This window comes from Rhinatrema bivittatum, chromosome 13 (genome assembly GCF_901001135.1).
Source record: "Rhinatrema bivittatum chromosome 13, aRhiBiv1.1, whole genome shotgun sequence".
Taxonomy (NCBI): domain Eukaryota; kingdom Metazoa; phylum Chordata; class Amphibia; order Gymnophiona; family Rhinatrematidae; genus Rhinatrema; species Rhinatrema bivittatum.
The window spans coordinates 73,455,614-73,472,439 of NC_042627.1; the positions used below are offsets into that span (position 1 = coordinate 73,455,614).

A 16,826-nucleotide genomic window follows, 5' to 3' on the forward strand; every position below is an offset into this window, starting at 1 on the left:
GGTCAGGCAGCTCCCCCCTGTCTGCGAAGCCAGCCTCTCACTAGTAATGCAGGGAGGGAGCTGTCTCAGACTTCACCATCCTCCCCCCCCCCCTCACCCACACACCATTCACTAGCTGGGACATGGGGGAAGTCAGGAGTGAGGGTCAGGCAGCTCCCCCCTGTCTGTGAAGCCAGCCTCTCACTAGTAATGCAGGGAGGGAGCTGTCTCAGACTTCACCATCCTCCCCCCCCCCCCCTCACCCACACACCATTCACTAGCTGGGACATGGGGGAAGTCAGGAGTGAGGGTCAGGCAGCTCCCCCCTGTCTGTGAAGCCAGCCTCTCACTAGTAATGCAGGGAGGGAGCTGTCTCAGACTGGTATCAGGGTTAGGGCACTGTGTGCAGGAAGATCACAACACTCCTGGTATTAATAGGGATAGGGCACTGTAAGAGATGACTGTAGTAGATTGAATAAAGATCTGATGTTTCTGCTCTCCTCACACCAAACAAAAACAACACACAAGCAGAGAAGCCCTTCTTACAAAGCTGAGCTAGTGAGTTAAGTAGGAGGAAAAGTAAACATACTGGTGCCAGTGTGGCTACTTAAAAAATACACTTACCAACAATCAATTACATATATTTGAACTGTGTACAGTTCCAGCCAGGACCACCTTTCTAAAATGCACAGTGATTGGCAAATTCAACATGCACTAGCATTTCAGGTGCCTGCTAACAAAAATAATAAACAAACAAGTTCTAGTCACGTGAGTGCTGATCATTACATTACTTTTTTTGTCAAGCTTCCAACTGTTTCCATTTCACATCCCCCCAACCATATTGGTAACATCAATAGATAAGAGCACAGCCAGCCAATAGGAATACATACATACATATTCATTCCTAAGTGACCTTTACTGACCTGGGAAGTGTGAACACTTTGTTTCATTTTCTGTTGGTGTTCGTTAGTTTCCAGTTCCATTTCCCATCCCCCCAACCATCACCTCAGTGGTAACCTTGGTAATATCAATAGATAAGAGGGCAGCCAGCCAATAGGAACTCATATTCATTCCTAACTGACCTTCAGTGACCTGGAAAGTGTTTATTTGTATCATTTTCAGTTAGTGCGCACTAAATCGAGTTAGTGCGCACTAACGGGGAGTTAGTGCGCACTAACACGATTTAACGATTTTTAACGATAAATCGTTAGAATTTCTATTGTATCGTGTTCTATAACGATTTAAGACGATATAAACATTATCGGACGATAATTTTAATCGTTGAAAAACGATTCACATCCCTAATCCCAAATAGTACATAGATCCCATGCTGCTAAGCCCCAGGGATAAGTAGTGACTTTTCCTAAGTTTATCTGGTTAATGGTTTATGGACCTTTTCCTCCAAGAACTTGTCTAAACCTTTCTTAAACACATCCTCTGGCAATGAATTCCAGAGTTTAATTGTGTGTTGAGTGGAAAAACATTTTCTCCAATTTGTTTTAATTGACCTACTTACTAACTTCATGGAGTGTCACTGAGTCCTTATATGTTTTCAGAGTGAACAACCAATTCACATTTACTCTTTCTACTCCACATGAGCTCAATGCAGAAGATTTCTGTCTATGAGACAAGAAATTCTTGATTTGAAAGATGAAGTTATTTATATCCTTGCACATGCGAAGTTTCGATATTGGGTAAACAATACATTCTGAGCCTCTCCAGCTTGGGGATATTTAACTAGTAAGACAGTCTCCTCGCTGCCAGATAAGATGAAGGCTTTGCCGGAATGTAACAGAGGAAGCGGATCTGAAGTGCTGGATGGTCTCCAGTCTTAGAACTTTTGAGGACAGTTTGCAAAGTCGCCAAAGGTACCTGGATAAACTGTTTGCCAGAATATTGTCCCCCTCTCCCCGCCTGACTAAAAGTACACATGGGTGTGCGTCCTTGTAGCCGGATTGAGGGGAGGTGCTCCATGTGCGTAGGGCGGGGTTGAAAAACAAGGCATGGAGCCTGCACTTTCAAATGTTGTCCTGTTGCCTTCCAGTAAAAATCCGCCCATGGAGAAGGCAGGAGCAAAGTCCCTGAGTCTTCGTATCCGAGTGCAGTTTTCAAAGGGAAAGTGTGCATGTATTTTACCCTGGTAAATTAGGTGCAAGGAGCTTTGTATGGAGACTTTGAAAAGGTTCTCCTTTTATTATATTTTATTTCTAGGAAAGTATCTGTGTTCTCTTTTTGGGGGGGAGCTTATGAAGAATTCTCTGTTTCTGCTTACGCTTTTTTCTAGTTATAGGATGTATTTTAGAGTATAATATGCTTAATTTTTCAGCTCTGTATATTTCATTTTATTTGGAATAGTTTGATAACTGATGCACTTTAATCTACACTAAGGGCTCCCATTGTTTGTGATCTTTTCTGCCATTTTGATTGTATATTGCTTACATTTTCCTTGCATTGGTAATCTTTTGTTTTTGCTGTAGATTTTTACATTGCTTTATGAAAAAAAATTGTTTTCTCTAGGAAGGCAGAGGTGAAGCTAACAGACCTAGTTCAACTGGTCTGACTTATTTTTTCTGAAGGCATTAGGCTGCCGTCTGTGTTGATGTAGAGGTTCAGGACATGGTTCTAGGGGTGTGGCATGATAACTGTCCTATATGGTATTTATTTATAGCACCCTCATGGTATTTATCTGTTGTACTTAATCCATTGCAACAGTCTGTTTCACGTCGCGCTATCGTGTACTATAATTGTCTGGCCTTCTATTTATCTTCATGCATTGTATCCATAGCAGACCCAAACTTCTCTTAATTCATTTTTAGCACTGTTGCTGCAAAAGTGTGCTATAAATAGTGTTGCTGAAGATAATAGCAAAAAGCCATGTTTTTTTTAGCACATTTTTTGAAAAAGAAGAACAAACTGTTTTTGCTTTGTCTATAAGGTTTTTCTGTTGAACAATCCCACCTCTTACTGATTTTGGAATGACGTGACATGATTATGTAGCATCTGTCTTGGAATACGCCTCCCGTGAAATGTGGCAAGGGAAAGTATTTGCAAGTAACCAAATTGCTTGTAACCAACTTATTTGTGGTGACTGATTTGCTTGTAACTAACCAACATTGCATTTACTCAAGTTACTGTAGTGCTGCCACCTTGTGGCATTTTAAAATATTGCAGAGAAAGATACTGAAGGCCAGGGCATTTACTGTGAGGATTGACAAAGCTTGCAAAGGGTCTGATTTATGTTTCTAGTAAAAAAGGTATAACAAGTCCTTAAAGCTTTCAAGTTGAGTTTTATTGCATTATTTCAAAATGATGTATCTTATGCCCATGTTTTTCTTCCCCCTCCGCCTTCAAGAAGGAGAAAAAAAAATGTCACCCAATATATTCTGCAGGGCAATACATCTGCAAAAAGAGCTGTGGGGGCTTTTGCCCACTTTTACATTTTGGGAGAAAGTTCCAAAGCACGTTTCTCAAAAATGTGGTTGGCCTGCACAATTTTTTCAATGACCTTTCTTTCCATTCGGCGAATATTTCTGTACTGCGCACCCCTGCTCCCTCACTCCAAGACCATCCCAACCCCCTACATACCTCATTCCCAAAGAATGCTTACATCACAGTCAGAATGCCCAGGCATTTGTGATCCAAGCCGGCGTCGAGTGATTCTAAGATGCTCTTCGATATTAGCCTGGTTTTATATTTTTTTAAGATAATTAAATTATGAATGTTTGAGAAATGCATGAATGGACCATGGACAGCTGCGAGGGCTGAATCTTTTCATGACTTTTTTTTTTTTAATTCTTTATTTATCAATTTTCTTATATACAATTACAATATTATTGCATATTGAAATCACTATGAGTAGTTGTCCTTACAATTTTTAATCCAAACAACACAAGAATAACCTATTAATTATTTCAACATCCCATATACATATCAATCAACACGGAGGGGATTTTAGCCATATTCATATGGGAGAATTAAAGGAAACTCATAATAATAAGTAAACCATTTGGCATATGTCTATACCTCTCTTTGTTTGTAAATGGAAACCGGGGAAGAGGTAGGCACTCTCATCTGATCTAGGAAACTTTTTAGTTGGTCAGGAGTTGTCGTTTTAGTATACATTTAGTTTGTATACATTTAGTATACATTTGTATACTAAATGTATACATTTGTAAACTAAATGTATACATTTATAAACTTATATAAATTTATATATACATTTATAAATGTATACATTTATAAACTAAATGTATACATTTGTAAACTAAATGTATACTAAATGTATACATTTGTATACATTTAGTATACATTTAGTTTAGTATACATTTAGTATACATTTAGTTTGATGTATTTAATGCACTCCCGTTTCATGTAAACCAGCAAGATATGTTCTCATGATTGCCGGTATATAAAAACCTTAAATAAATAAAAATAAAATAAATAAATACATTTACAAGGAAAACGGAGCATAAATGTAAACCCCAATGATATTACCTCTTGGCGAAAGGCTAAAAAAGCTTTTCGCCGCAATTGTGTGGAAGATGCCAAATCTGGAAAGATTTTTATATTCTTGTCATAAAAGGAAATTGGATATTTATTAAAATATTTTTTCATTATTTTATTGACATCAGTAATGGAGTAAAAGGTTACTAAGAGTGTTCCCCAACTGATTATATTTGCAGACGAATCCTCCAAAAAATTGGATAAATCTCCCTGAAACATATTATTTCTAGCAATTTAATTCTTAATTGGAAGATAATAACAATTATTTATAGTTGGGGACTGCTCCAAAGAAAAACCCAGTTGTTCAACCATAAACTTTTTGAGGGTAATAAGGGGATCTTCCCCTATAATCTTAGGAAAATTCAAAAACCTTAGGTTGAACCTTTTGGTATTGTTCTCTAACATTTCAATTCTTCTATTCAGAGCTTCCCTATCTTTTACTACTGCAGCCTGAAAATCTAAATATTTCCTTTCCTGATTCTCTAAATATTTTATTCGCTCATTGGTTTCTTTTAACTGAGTTTGATTGGTAAGAAATTCCTGTGCAGGTTACCCCCGTGCGTACTGTTAAAGGTGTCAGTGACTGCCGCTCCGTGCGGGTTACCCCCGTGCGTAATGTTAAAGGTGTCAGTGACTGCCGCTCTGTGTGGGTTACCCCCATGCGTACCGTTAAAGGTGGCAGTGACGGCCGCTTCGTGCGGGTTACCCCCGTGCATACCGCTAAAGGCGGCAGTGACTGCCGCTCCGTGCAGGTTACCCCCGTGTGTACTGTTAAAGGTGGCAGTGACTGGCTGCCACTCCGTGCAGGTTACCCCCATGAGTACTGTTAAAGGTGGCAGTGACTGCCGCTCCGTGCGGGTTACTCCCTTCCCTTCTTTTAAGGTTGGTAGTGACTGCTGCTCTATGTAGTTTATCCCCATGCATACTGTTAAAGTTGGTAGTGACTGGCTGCCGTTCTGTGCAGGTTACTCCCTTGCCTTCTTTTTTTTTTTTTTTTTTAATTCTTTATTTTCAAATTTTTGAAAATTTACCAGGAATAAACATTCCTTTACAGAAAAATCAATGTCATTAAAGTAACAATGGTACACAATAAGGTAAATATTATATTCCATATAATATGACATTTAAATTATAAGAAAAAATAATAGTAATTAGGGGCAGAATGGAGCATATCTTCAATATAAATTTAACTCAAACATTTATAATCGATAACTCGCCGAGTTGCTACCACTTCTTGCACTATTTCACACCGGGCCTGTGGAAGTTATAACAGGGGACCGTCCTGCTAAGAATGATCTCAGTTGTACTCCCTTGCCTTCTTTTAAGGTTGGTAGTGACTGCTGTTCTATGTACGTTATGCTCATGCCAACCCACGCAAGAAATCAAAATATATATATATAAACCAAATAAGTACAAACATATATCAAAGAATCAAAAGAACATATCAAATAGCCTTCAAACAAATGTACATAATTCCATTAAATTGACACATCAATTACCTATCAACCACCATTTTTTTGATAATCACAGTGCAAACTCTTTATTATTTGAGCAATACACTTCTTAGTCAAATTAAGCCGACAACAGCCCCTGCTTCTGGTTTGATTTGACTAAGGAATCTGAAATCCTCAGAAGAAGCACTGGATCTGCCGTAATTCTCCAGGGCCCCCCCCCTTCAGATTTGCCCGAAATTCTCAAGAGAAGAATGGCACCGCCATTTGCTATGAATGCTGGTCAGACGAGCAGGGTTATTTTGAACCTGGCTGAAAAAAACCACCTAAGTTGAGAGCTTGCTTTGAACGGTCTCGCATCTGTAGCCCCGATAGTGAAACGGCAGGCCTGAGGTGCAGGAAACCAGCGCTCGTAGCTGTGGCGGTTTCTTTTTTTTTTTTTCTCTCTCCAACAACAGAGAGTTGTACCAAACTTGACGTTTTTCCCTCTTTTATTCTGTAAACCATCTCTGCTCTTCTGTTAATTCCAGGCATCAATATTTTGTTTCACGCAAGTGTGGCCACTCACCCACAAAATAATCTGGACGTTATGTAGCTGTCAAGATGCCTGGGGATTACCCGGCGTGCCTTGCCTGTGTGAAAGTGACACTAGTGAGGCCCAGCGCTTGAGATATTTATTTTAAGAGCAGGCTGACAGGCATGAAGGCTTGATCCCAGAGTGGCAATCTCATTTAATTAAAGGCTTCTTTTTTTTTTTTGTTATAGGGTTTTTTTTTTTTGGTTCCCTACTGTTTTTATATCAGAATGATTGCTAATGTCTTACTCACACGAGGAAGAGAGCACAGGAGGAAAGCAATAACTCTGCTTTGAGCTAACCAACCTTGAAAAGAGTTTGCTATTACACTGATGTACCGAAACTTTAGCCTTCAGTTTCTGTCCTTTTTGCTGTTTGTTTAAAGAAAGATTGCAGATTTTTTTTTTTTTTTAGCTATATTGTGGAAAATAATCTTGGGATGTAGTAACAGAGAATATGTTGGCAGATAAGGCCTATCCGATCTGCCCAGTTTACTTCCTGGTGCAAGGCCAAAGAACCCCAGCTGATCTCTGACTTTCTCTTCATTTCCTTCGTCCCCCTAGTGATCCTTTTCTTGGATCCTCCACTGTGGGGCAGTTCCATGCATTCACCACCCTTTACACTAAGAAATATAATTGTCTGATTTGGGGGGGGAGGCGGGTTTGTGCACAGAAGCTATCAGTATTGGTTGTAAAGCAAATATATTGAGTGCTCCGGACATTTTATATTCCCTTTCAGGTTTCCTTTGCAAGGCTTATGCTTCCCAGATTAACATGGACAGTACTATAGTGACATAGGCTACATGTTCATAGGCCTCTTGACAGTATGGATTACTTTAAATTGGTTTTAAAGGCAATCGCTGCCCCATAGAGAAGAAGTAGAATGCTGCCCCCTGAACTTTGACTACATTTGAGTGAGAATGTACCACTGATCCTGCCGTCCCCTCCCGGGCTGAAAAGTAATGTCCAATCTTCCACTCCCATATTACATGGAATCTTCTCCAGTTCAGTTGGACACACACAAAGTGGCGCTTTTGTAGTGTCAGATAACGGACGAGACCGGTAAACTTCTTCAGCCTGCCCTGCAGTAGGATGATACGAGCCTATGTGCTGCTGGCAAGCATTTGATATCAGCAAACCCACTGTGTCGCAGTGTGGAACTGAGAAAACTCCCCACTAACACCCTGGGTAAATGATTAAATAGCCTTTCAGTGAGTTCACTTGTAGTCGGTTTGATTTTCCGTTGGCACAGTAAGGCATTCTGTTCTCCAGGGCACCCCTGGGTCGATCCAGACAGAGAGAAAAGGTTTGACTCAAAAGACAGGTTTAAATAACCTTTTGGCTCAGCAGCTCACGTAGCAGCTTGCATACTTACTGTTTTTTGTATTACTCCTCTCTGCTCTGTTCCTAATGGATTTTAATTCTTAACTCTTCCTTTCATTATTTTTAAGGATTCGTGTGCTCATTCTCTTGGTTAAAGAATGATGATATTGCTCGATTTACGCTGATTCTTCCATTGATGTGTGTTGTGTCGAAGATCAGATTAGTCCCAGAAACAGCCGGGTGCTCTGTTTTCTAAGGCGAGATAATACTCCTAAATGTGTTAAATCATATTCATTGGCGAGACCAGTATATGTTCCATCATTTTTACAGACTGACCTGAGTACAAAATTTCTGTGGTCCATACACTGCCAATCAGACACATGGAGGTCATGTTTATGGATTCAAAATGTTGCTTTGTCAATAAGATTTAATAAATTTAGAAGCATTTGTTTAAAACCTTTTGAGCAAAGGGTGCTGGCTCTTTCAGTCTGTGAAAGTATGTGATGGGATCTGCACGGAGCAGCAGTTACTACCCATAACAGAAGGCATGAGGATATCCTGCATGGAGTGGAAATTACTAACCTTATATAAATAAACAAATAACGTGCTAGGCACACTGGACCACTTGGTTCTTTTTCTGCCGACATTTGCTAAGTGTACTGTGTGTGGATCCTGACTTTTTAACATGTGGCACCTAGAATATGATACATGGCATTTGTTGCTAAAATACTTACTTCTGGGAGACATTCGTGGATAAGGCTAGTGCTTCTACAGCACAGATTTATAATGAATTGCATTTATATGCTTGGCTACATGTAGATCTCCTGTCTTATTGCCAACATGGATGCAAAGTTGAGCTGTCTAAAATACCGTGGAAAGCAACTGCGATCCAAAACTCTGGAGAAACCAGATTACGTCAAGTCTTGACTTACTTCTGGGTGTCTTCAGACTGTTTTTCTACCTCCCAGGATATTCCAGTTGTGTTGGGGATCATCATTGTTTTATTCCCTGATCGTTGTCTTCAGGATTTCTATTTGTTCATATACTATAAACCCCATCCACTGGGACAGATCCACATGAAGGGTGATGTTTTTGGATGGAAAATTCCCATGCCATGTCAATGCCAGGAAGTGAAAGAGAAGCCAGAGGATTCACTAAAATCTGCATTTTGCAACAGGAAAGGAGAATGATGGGACCTGTGGTCTTTATCTGTAGCTATATTCTGCTTCTATTAAAATGTTCTAGAGCTGTAAATGTAGTCATGAGAGATGCACATAACTGTGAAGAAAAAAAATTGATATCTTTCAACATTTGTTTAACTGAAAATGGTATTTAAATGAGACCTGTTTGTTCCTTCCACGTTCTCCCTGCTAAATCCTGGGAGGCACTTGGTCTCAAATATAAGATAAAATAGTTTTGTTTTGGCATGCTCAATGCAAAAAAAACCCAACAAATCCCTTGTCTTATGACTGTGCCAAGATGGTAGTCCAATGTCGCAATCATGTAAGATACCTCCCCCCTATCGCCCAAAAACCCCCCCCCCAGCCCTAAACAATTATCTCCAACTCTTAATCCTTAAGATTGGAGTAATTTAACCAGGGGGACCATATCGTTATAAATATAAATGTACAGCTTTTGCTCTACTGGAAATATATGAGAAATGTTAACTGTTGTGAACTGCTCTCGTGGGACAGGCCCGTGAGCGACTCACTCGTCTTCCCAGATGTGACCATTGCTGCCGAGACGTGCTGCCGCTCCTATGCGGCGCCGAGTCACCTCTCTATCAGCCTGCTTCAGCATGGCCAGATGCCACTGCTGCCTGATCTTCGCGGCCTGAATGCCACAGACTCCAGCTCTCCTTGATGTCCCTTAGGCGCGCGCACTTGCCTCTGCTGAAGACTTAAACGGCTCGTGGCAGGAAATGCTGCAGTGATTCCCAATGATGTTTTCTCTTTTCAGCAGCCCTATGAAGTGCTCTTCAGTCAGTTCCTTGTTGCCTTTGCAATGGTTTGCTAGCACCTTCAAGGTCTTCATTGTTTCTCGTTCCTTGTTCCATGTTCCTGTTCTTTCATGGGTTTCTGGTTCTTGTCTTCATTCCTGAGCCCAAGTCTTCGTTCCTTCATTCCACATTTTGTTCCTGGTTCCATGTCTTCGTCCTGTCCAGAGTTTTCATCTGCTGGTCCAAGTCTCCAGAAGTCCCTTGGTTTTAAAGTCCTGTTTTGTCCTGTCCCATCCCTGGACCTGAATTCCGGATGAGTCCAAGTTCCTGAGTCTGAGTTCCTGAGTCCTGTCTCGGTCTTTGGAGTTCTTTTTCCAGCTTCTGCCTCGTTCCTGAGTACATTGCCTACACTGATATTGTCAATTTCCGTGACCAGCCCATGGATGGTGTAGGGCTCACAGCAGTACAGGGTGCTCCCAGAGTCTTCATCTTGTTCCAAGTCCTGATGTCAAGTGCTTGTCAAGTTCCAAGTCCAGAGTCTGCACTGCTGTTGACGTGGTCCACGGCCAGCCCATGGGCTGTGTAGGGAGTACTGCAGCACAGGGCTGTACCAGAGCTTTGTCTTGTCCAAGTCTTCAGTGCCTTCATCTTGTCCTCTTCTCCAGTCTTCTTCAGTCCTCGCCTTCATCTGTCCTGATGCTCAAGCCATTTCCAAGAGGCAAGTCCAAAAGGGCTTTTGGAGTGGCCAGAGGGCTATCCCAGAGACCAACATTGTGTTGCTAGGTCTCACTTCCTGTGTCTGCAGTTTCAGTGAGGCCTTCAAGTATTCCGAGTTCAAGCCATGTTCTAAGTTTAAGAGTGTTCCAGTCAGCCCGTGTCTGGATGCGTTCACCCTCCAGTGGTATGGACCATGTGCAGTGGTATGGACCATGTGCAGTTTGCGTCATGGCACAGGGGCTCATGCTCTCGAGCGGCTGTCCATGCTCGCAGCATTAGCCAGCCATTCAGGTTTTAGTGATGGTATTGAATCTTTCCATTTTATAACTGCAAGGTATCGTCTTTCCAGTGCTAATTGCACATGAGTATATATAAGCTGACCAGCAGTAATTTTCAATCCACCAATGTCTTGACAAATAAATGCAACATGGTTCCAAAGGTAACAATGGCCCCACCACACTACAGATTGTGTCAATGGTCTCTCTCACAACTAGAAGCCAATATAACCCATTTTAAAACCCCTTCCAGAGCGAACTGTACTCTGAATAAAATTTACAATGTATTAATTGAACTTATCCACTTACACATTTGCTTTCTGATGACTGTTAAGTTACAAATTAGAGACAAAGGGTCAGATTTTCTAAGTTCGCAGAACTTAGAAAATCCGGTGGTAACAGGGGGCGGGGGGGGGGGACCTGCGCTAGCTGGCAGCGATTGCACAGCCGCGGTGCGATTGCTGCTGGCGACGCACCGAATAACTACACCATAAAAGGTGTAGTTATTCAGCGCGAAATAGGCAGCGAATAGGCTCCTTACCTTTTCGCTGTCTGCGCCGTCTTTGCGGAGTCGGCCCCGGTGACGCCCCGACTCCTCCTCTTCCGGGGCCGACTCCACCTGATGTCTCCTTTACAGGCGTGCGCTACGATTTCTAGCTATCGCACGCTTGCGCTGGTAGCGCAAGCGTGCGATAGCCTTAGAAAATAAGGCCCAAAGTTTGTAACTTAGGTGTCATTCTTGAGATCTAATCTTTTAATGCAGGCTCACATTCAAAATGTAACCTAATCTAGTATGTTAAACATTTGAAGCCTCTACTTCCATCAGTCGTTCAAGCATTGGTTATGGCAAGGCTTGATTATTGCAATTCTTTTGTATCTCGGTCTCCCAACTAATTCTAGCAGACCTTTACCAATTAAGAACTCTGCATGTATATTATCGAATGCTGGTCAACATTAGCATATTACACCGGTATTACAGTCCCTCCATTGGTTACCAATACAATGGAGAGTAAGATAAATTTCCATTTTAATTCATAAAGCCCTTAATATATTGGATGTGACAACGTTAAATTCCTCTGCCAATAAAGGTCTATTTGAAGTTGCATCTATTCATTATGCATGCCTTGGAGAGACCCAAGATATAGCCTTTTCTATATCAGGCCCTATTTTCTGGAATTCTCTTCCAGAATAGTTATAATTTATAGCATGCCATAAGCAGTTTAAAAAACTTCTAGGGGTCCATAGTAGGGCGTTTAGTGGACAAGTTATCCGGCTAACATACGCTTCCATCATAGTAGCCTAGCAATGACAGAAGCATCCCCAGAAGTGTTGGTTCCGGATCACGGTAGCAGGCTGCTGTGATCCTGGAGACCCAACTGGAAATAAAGGTATGAGGCATGGGGGAAAGTGGAGAAGGGAAAAGTTTGAGGGGGTGTTGGGGGGGGGGGTGGTGAAATCTTCAGGCCGTGAATTTTACCATTTCCATATATAAGGATAAGTTGGAGCAGGGGGTGGGAGGGGGGAGAGGGGAGGGGGGACTTCTGGCGCAAATACATTTTTATTTACATTAAATGGGCCATTTTGGGGTGGGTGACTCGTTCGGCCCCATAGGGCCTTTGCAGCTGGGATAGGAGGGAGGCAGGGGATATGTCACTATGTTTTTTTTTGTTTGTTTTTTTTTTAAAGGAAACTAACTTAACCAGATATATTCTTTTTTGAACATCCATCTAAATATCTGTTGAATATCTATTTCATCTAAAGACTTATCTGTTTCAATTGGCATATCAGACAACTTAGCTGAGTTAATATGTATTGCGTTTTTTATGTTATGGCTCGCTTACTGCAGGCTGCTTTATATGTATATGAATTGTATGGTTGTTTGCTTTTAATGATTGTATGTGCTTCTGTAACCCACCTTGAACACTGGATATGTGTGGGATACAAATTTTAAGTAAATAAATAAATAAAGGACGATTAGTACTTATGGCTACTAACCTGGGAGCCAACAGTATCTCACTCGATAATACCACTCCTTCCGGTTTGGCTTCTTACCTTTACTTTGGCAATGGACATTCAGCAAAGGACCCCTACATCCTGTAGAAAGTGGATATCAGATAGCATTTCAGATTTTTTAAATCGGCCTCAGCAGAACACAACCTGGGAATATTATCAATTGACTCATTCTTTTCATGGGAGCCTGCTGTAATTGTAGATATCTGCAAAACTGAGGAGAGGGGATAACAATAACAAACTCTCTCTGAGCTAGCAGGCACTTTGTAGTCCTTCATTGAAGGTTTCCTTATTTGAAATCTAAAACTACTCATAGCACAACTACTTGCATAATGTTCCAGATATCATGTCACTGCTCCAAAGAGCTTAGGGTGTGAGTTGGGTACTTGAGGCTACAGGAGCTAAAGTGATTTGCCCAAGGTCACAAGGCACATCAGTGGCAGGATTGGGATTAGAACTGTGGCTTTGCTGGAGGCGGAGGAGAAAGTGCCTGACTATTACCTTGCAGCTGAGGAATCCGGGGGTAAATGCTGCTTTGCATCGACGCTAAAATTTTCCATCTCCAGCTGGAAATGACACGCTGAGAGGCGTGTTTCAGAGGCGGGACCAGGACCTGTAAGTAGACTTTAAAAGTGATCTGCCTGCGGCGCACCGCAAAAGCCGTGCATGCTTAAGGGGCGCGCGGCTAAGCTGGGCTTTGCCGGGATTCTGCCAGATCTGTCCTTATTATTCACTACAAATTTAGGATTTTGTAATCTCAATCCACTTCAGGTAGGACAACCTTATTAAGTCGCTTTACTCCTTTAAGCCTCCAAAAGTGAAATCTTTTGTAAAGTTATTGCATTATTACATCAGATACTCTTGAAGTTTTCCTTTGGGTAATATGCCACATACCAAAAGGAAGGTCAAGTTAAGGCCTTCTGTTGGGGTGGCAACAGAAATACGACAAAACAGTATCTGAATGGTTAGACTCAACGCAGAATACCCATATAGGGCTGACCGCTGTGGGAGATGTATTAGAGCGGAATGCATCTCTCTGGGTCGAGGAAACATCATTAAGCCCAGGGGCACCGGATACACCATCACCACCTGGAATAGAAGGGGGATTTACCCCAGAGAGCCCAGGGAATCTGCAAGAGGTAATCTTGAGACCTCTGGATTTGGGAGATGCGCCTAAGCAACAACTTATTGAAATACCGAAATTATCCGAACAAATGACTCAAGATACATCACAGTTGAACATTTTGGATCCTAGTGTTATTCCGAGAGAAACTAGTTCCCCAATATTAACCAACCCTGCTAAAGAAAAACGTAACAATATTGAAGTATTTATTCTATTTATTTATTTATTTAAGCATTTTTATATACCGCAGCACATTGGGAACATCACCTCGGTTTACAGGTAACATAATGCAGCAACAGGCTTTACAAAAAACACAAAGCATAAAAGTAATTGAATAACTAGGTGAGAGATATGAATAACCATGTTAAGAATATGTAAAAAAAGAATAACAGCAAACTGAATAACCATGTGAGAGGTATATACAAAAAGTACCTAGTAAGGAAGTTTGTTAACGTTCAGGAGGGTAAGTTGAGGGCTGAAAGAGGGAAGTAATTGGGCAGGGTTACAAGAGGGTAGTCGAGTAAAAACTTTTTAACAGAGTAAGTAGTAATTAAATCAGATATTCGGTTGAGGAAACCTGCTAACATAACTTTAGAAAGTCTGTGGAACTATATGGTTAAATTAGACATGTCAATTAATAAATTAACTGAAGTAGTAATGAATACTACTAGTTCTTCTGTACAAAATACAGTAAAACTAGAAGATCAAAGAAAAGAAGTGAATGAGCTAGTTAAGCGTGTTTCACAGATAGAAAAGATACAGAATCGCCAAATAAATGTCGAAGGGGAGGTCAATAGGAGAATGGAAAATCTTGAAAATTCTATAAGATCATTAAATCTGAAGGTTAATAATTTTCCTATCATAAAAAAGATGGATCCACTGGAATTATTCAGAAATTATGCATTACAAATACTGAAAATTCCAGACAATTGTTTACCAGTCATAGTCAGAGCCTTTTATGTAGGAGTAAAGCAGAAGGAGATAGAACAAGTACAGGCGATAAGAGATGAAAAGAAGAAAGAAAAGGAAACATCAGAATTAAAGTTATGTAAAAGTAGTTCAATGGAACTATCTGACTTATTGCAAAAATCTCAAGAAGATTTGGAAGTTAAAAAACGTGGAACTTTGTTAATTCAGTTTGCATTTATAACAGACAGATATAGTGTAATGAAAAATTTCTTTTGGAACCATTTAAAGACCTTTTATGGTCAAAAGGTATGGATTTTGCCAGACCTTATAAAACCAACTCAGTTACGTAGAAAGAAATTTTTACTACAGAAGAAGGAGGTTTTGGATAAAGGAGGGTATTTTATTCTTAGGTACCCATGTAGGTGAATAATTAAATTGAATGGTAAGAATTATTCTTTTACAGATCCGGATGATCTCAAGGGTCTTCTAGGCAGTTTAATTACCGGTAGTTAGAAATTTAAATTGGGTCAGGATAATGCATATTTTTCCCGGATTATGTATTATTACCTTTCTTTAACCGCTTTATAAGGAAAGATTTCACTTTGATTTACCTTACAAAAGTAATAGTAAATAAAGAATTGAAAAAAAAAAAAAAAGAGAGAACTGTGGCTTAGCTGGTTTTCAGCCTGATGCTCAAACCACTGGACCACACCTCCTAAGAAGCAGGTCTTGTTGACTGTCAGGAATTCCAGTCAAACTGTTAAGTCTTAAAAATGTTATGCTACAATAAAAAAAAAAAATGATTGTTTCCTAATTACCATGAAATATGTTTTTTTTTGGGGGGGTGGGGCTTAACGATGACATTTATTGACATTGGCTAGGCCTTTAAAAATATATGTATTCCTTCCAGGTACAAGCGATCCTTATGTGAAATTTAAGCTGAATAAAAAAACTCTCTATAAAAGCAGAGTCATCTACAAGAACCTGAATCCAGTTTGGGATGAGAACTTTGTATTACCCATCCAAAACTTGGATGACAAACTGCATGTGAAGGTAATTAACGGAGTTCTGTAATACTCCTGTGCGCTGTGTCCTGCTGCATGAAAGGATTATGTTAAACATGAGCGTGCATTGAGTATTTTCTTTCAGTTCCTCTCCAGGAGCATGACAGACATTGAGAGCTCATGGGATGCAAGAGGGAGCGCCGTATCAGTCTCTTGCTCAAATGCATTGCAGGGAGGGAAATTTTAGGAGGAAGAAAAGTGGAAATGATTTGTAGACTGCTAGAAATACAATCCATGAGAGATCTTTGTAACCTAGAACCACAATCAAATCTTCTTTTATTTTGCATGCAGTACAGAGCAGGGGGAAAAATGGGTTTTATCATGCACAAACATTCAATAAAGTACAAATACATCTGCTCTTCAGAGACTCAGTTTGGAGTAATCTGTCTCAGACTTGCTGCTGATGGGCAAAATGTTGACTTTTGACAGCCAGCTTGATGACGTCGGGTCAGCTGACGCAATCTCTTATCACGTTTTTCCTTTCATTTATTTATTTATTGTTTTCTTACAAATCTTTTTGCACTAGGTCTATGATCGAGACTTAACCACTGACGACTTCATGGGCTCAGCATTTCTAGCACTCAGAGAACTGGAGCTGAACAGGTATCGGTTCCCTGAAATTAGGGGCTTGTGAATCGGTTCCCAAGAGCCGCACCAAAGAGTTGATTCATCTTCCAGCCCTTTCTTCCCCTCCTTTGCCTCCTCTTTCAGACACAAGTCACTGCATGGAGTGGGATATGTTCCGCAGTCTGTGGGGAGGAAGGGCGGGATGTAGCTTGCACCTAAGGTGCTCGATGCGAGCCTCTTACCAAGCGATTGTGCAGCCAGCGTTTCTGATTCTGCACAGAGGGTGTTGAGATCTGCGTATCTGCCTGAAATTGTCGCAAGAGTCCAGTGCTGGGTGACCCTATAGGCACAGAAGGCCTCCACCCCAACGTTAGGACCTCCCTTGCCCCATTA

General features: G+C 40.8%; 1 protein-coding gene across 1 annotated transcript in view; it reads left to right on the forward strand.

The window, feature by feature from the left end:
* MCTP2 (multiple C2 and transmembrane domain containing 2) overlaps positions 1-16,826 on the forward strand; it is a 181,770-nt gene that overhangs the window by 51,545 nt on the left and 113,399 nt on the right. Inside the window, exons 5-6 of the mRNA XM_029575252.1 lie at positions 15,713-15,855; positions 16,393-16,469. Of these exons, the coding sequence (XP_029431112.1) occupies positions 15,713-15,855; positions 16,393-16,469 (220 nt within the window). The remainder of the gene's footprint in view (positions 1-15,712; positions 15,856-16,392; positions 16,470-16,826) is intronic.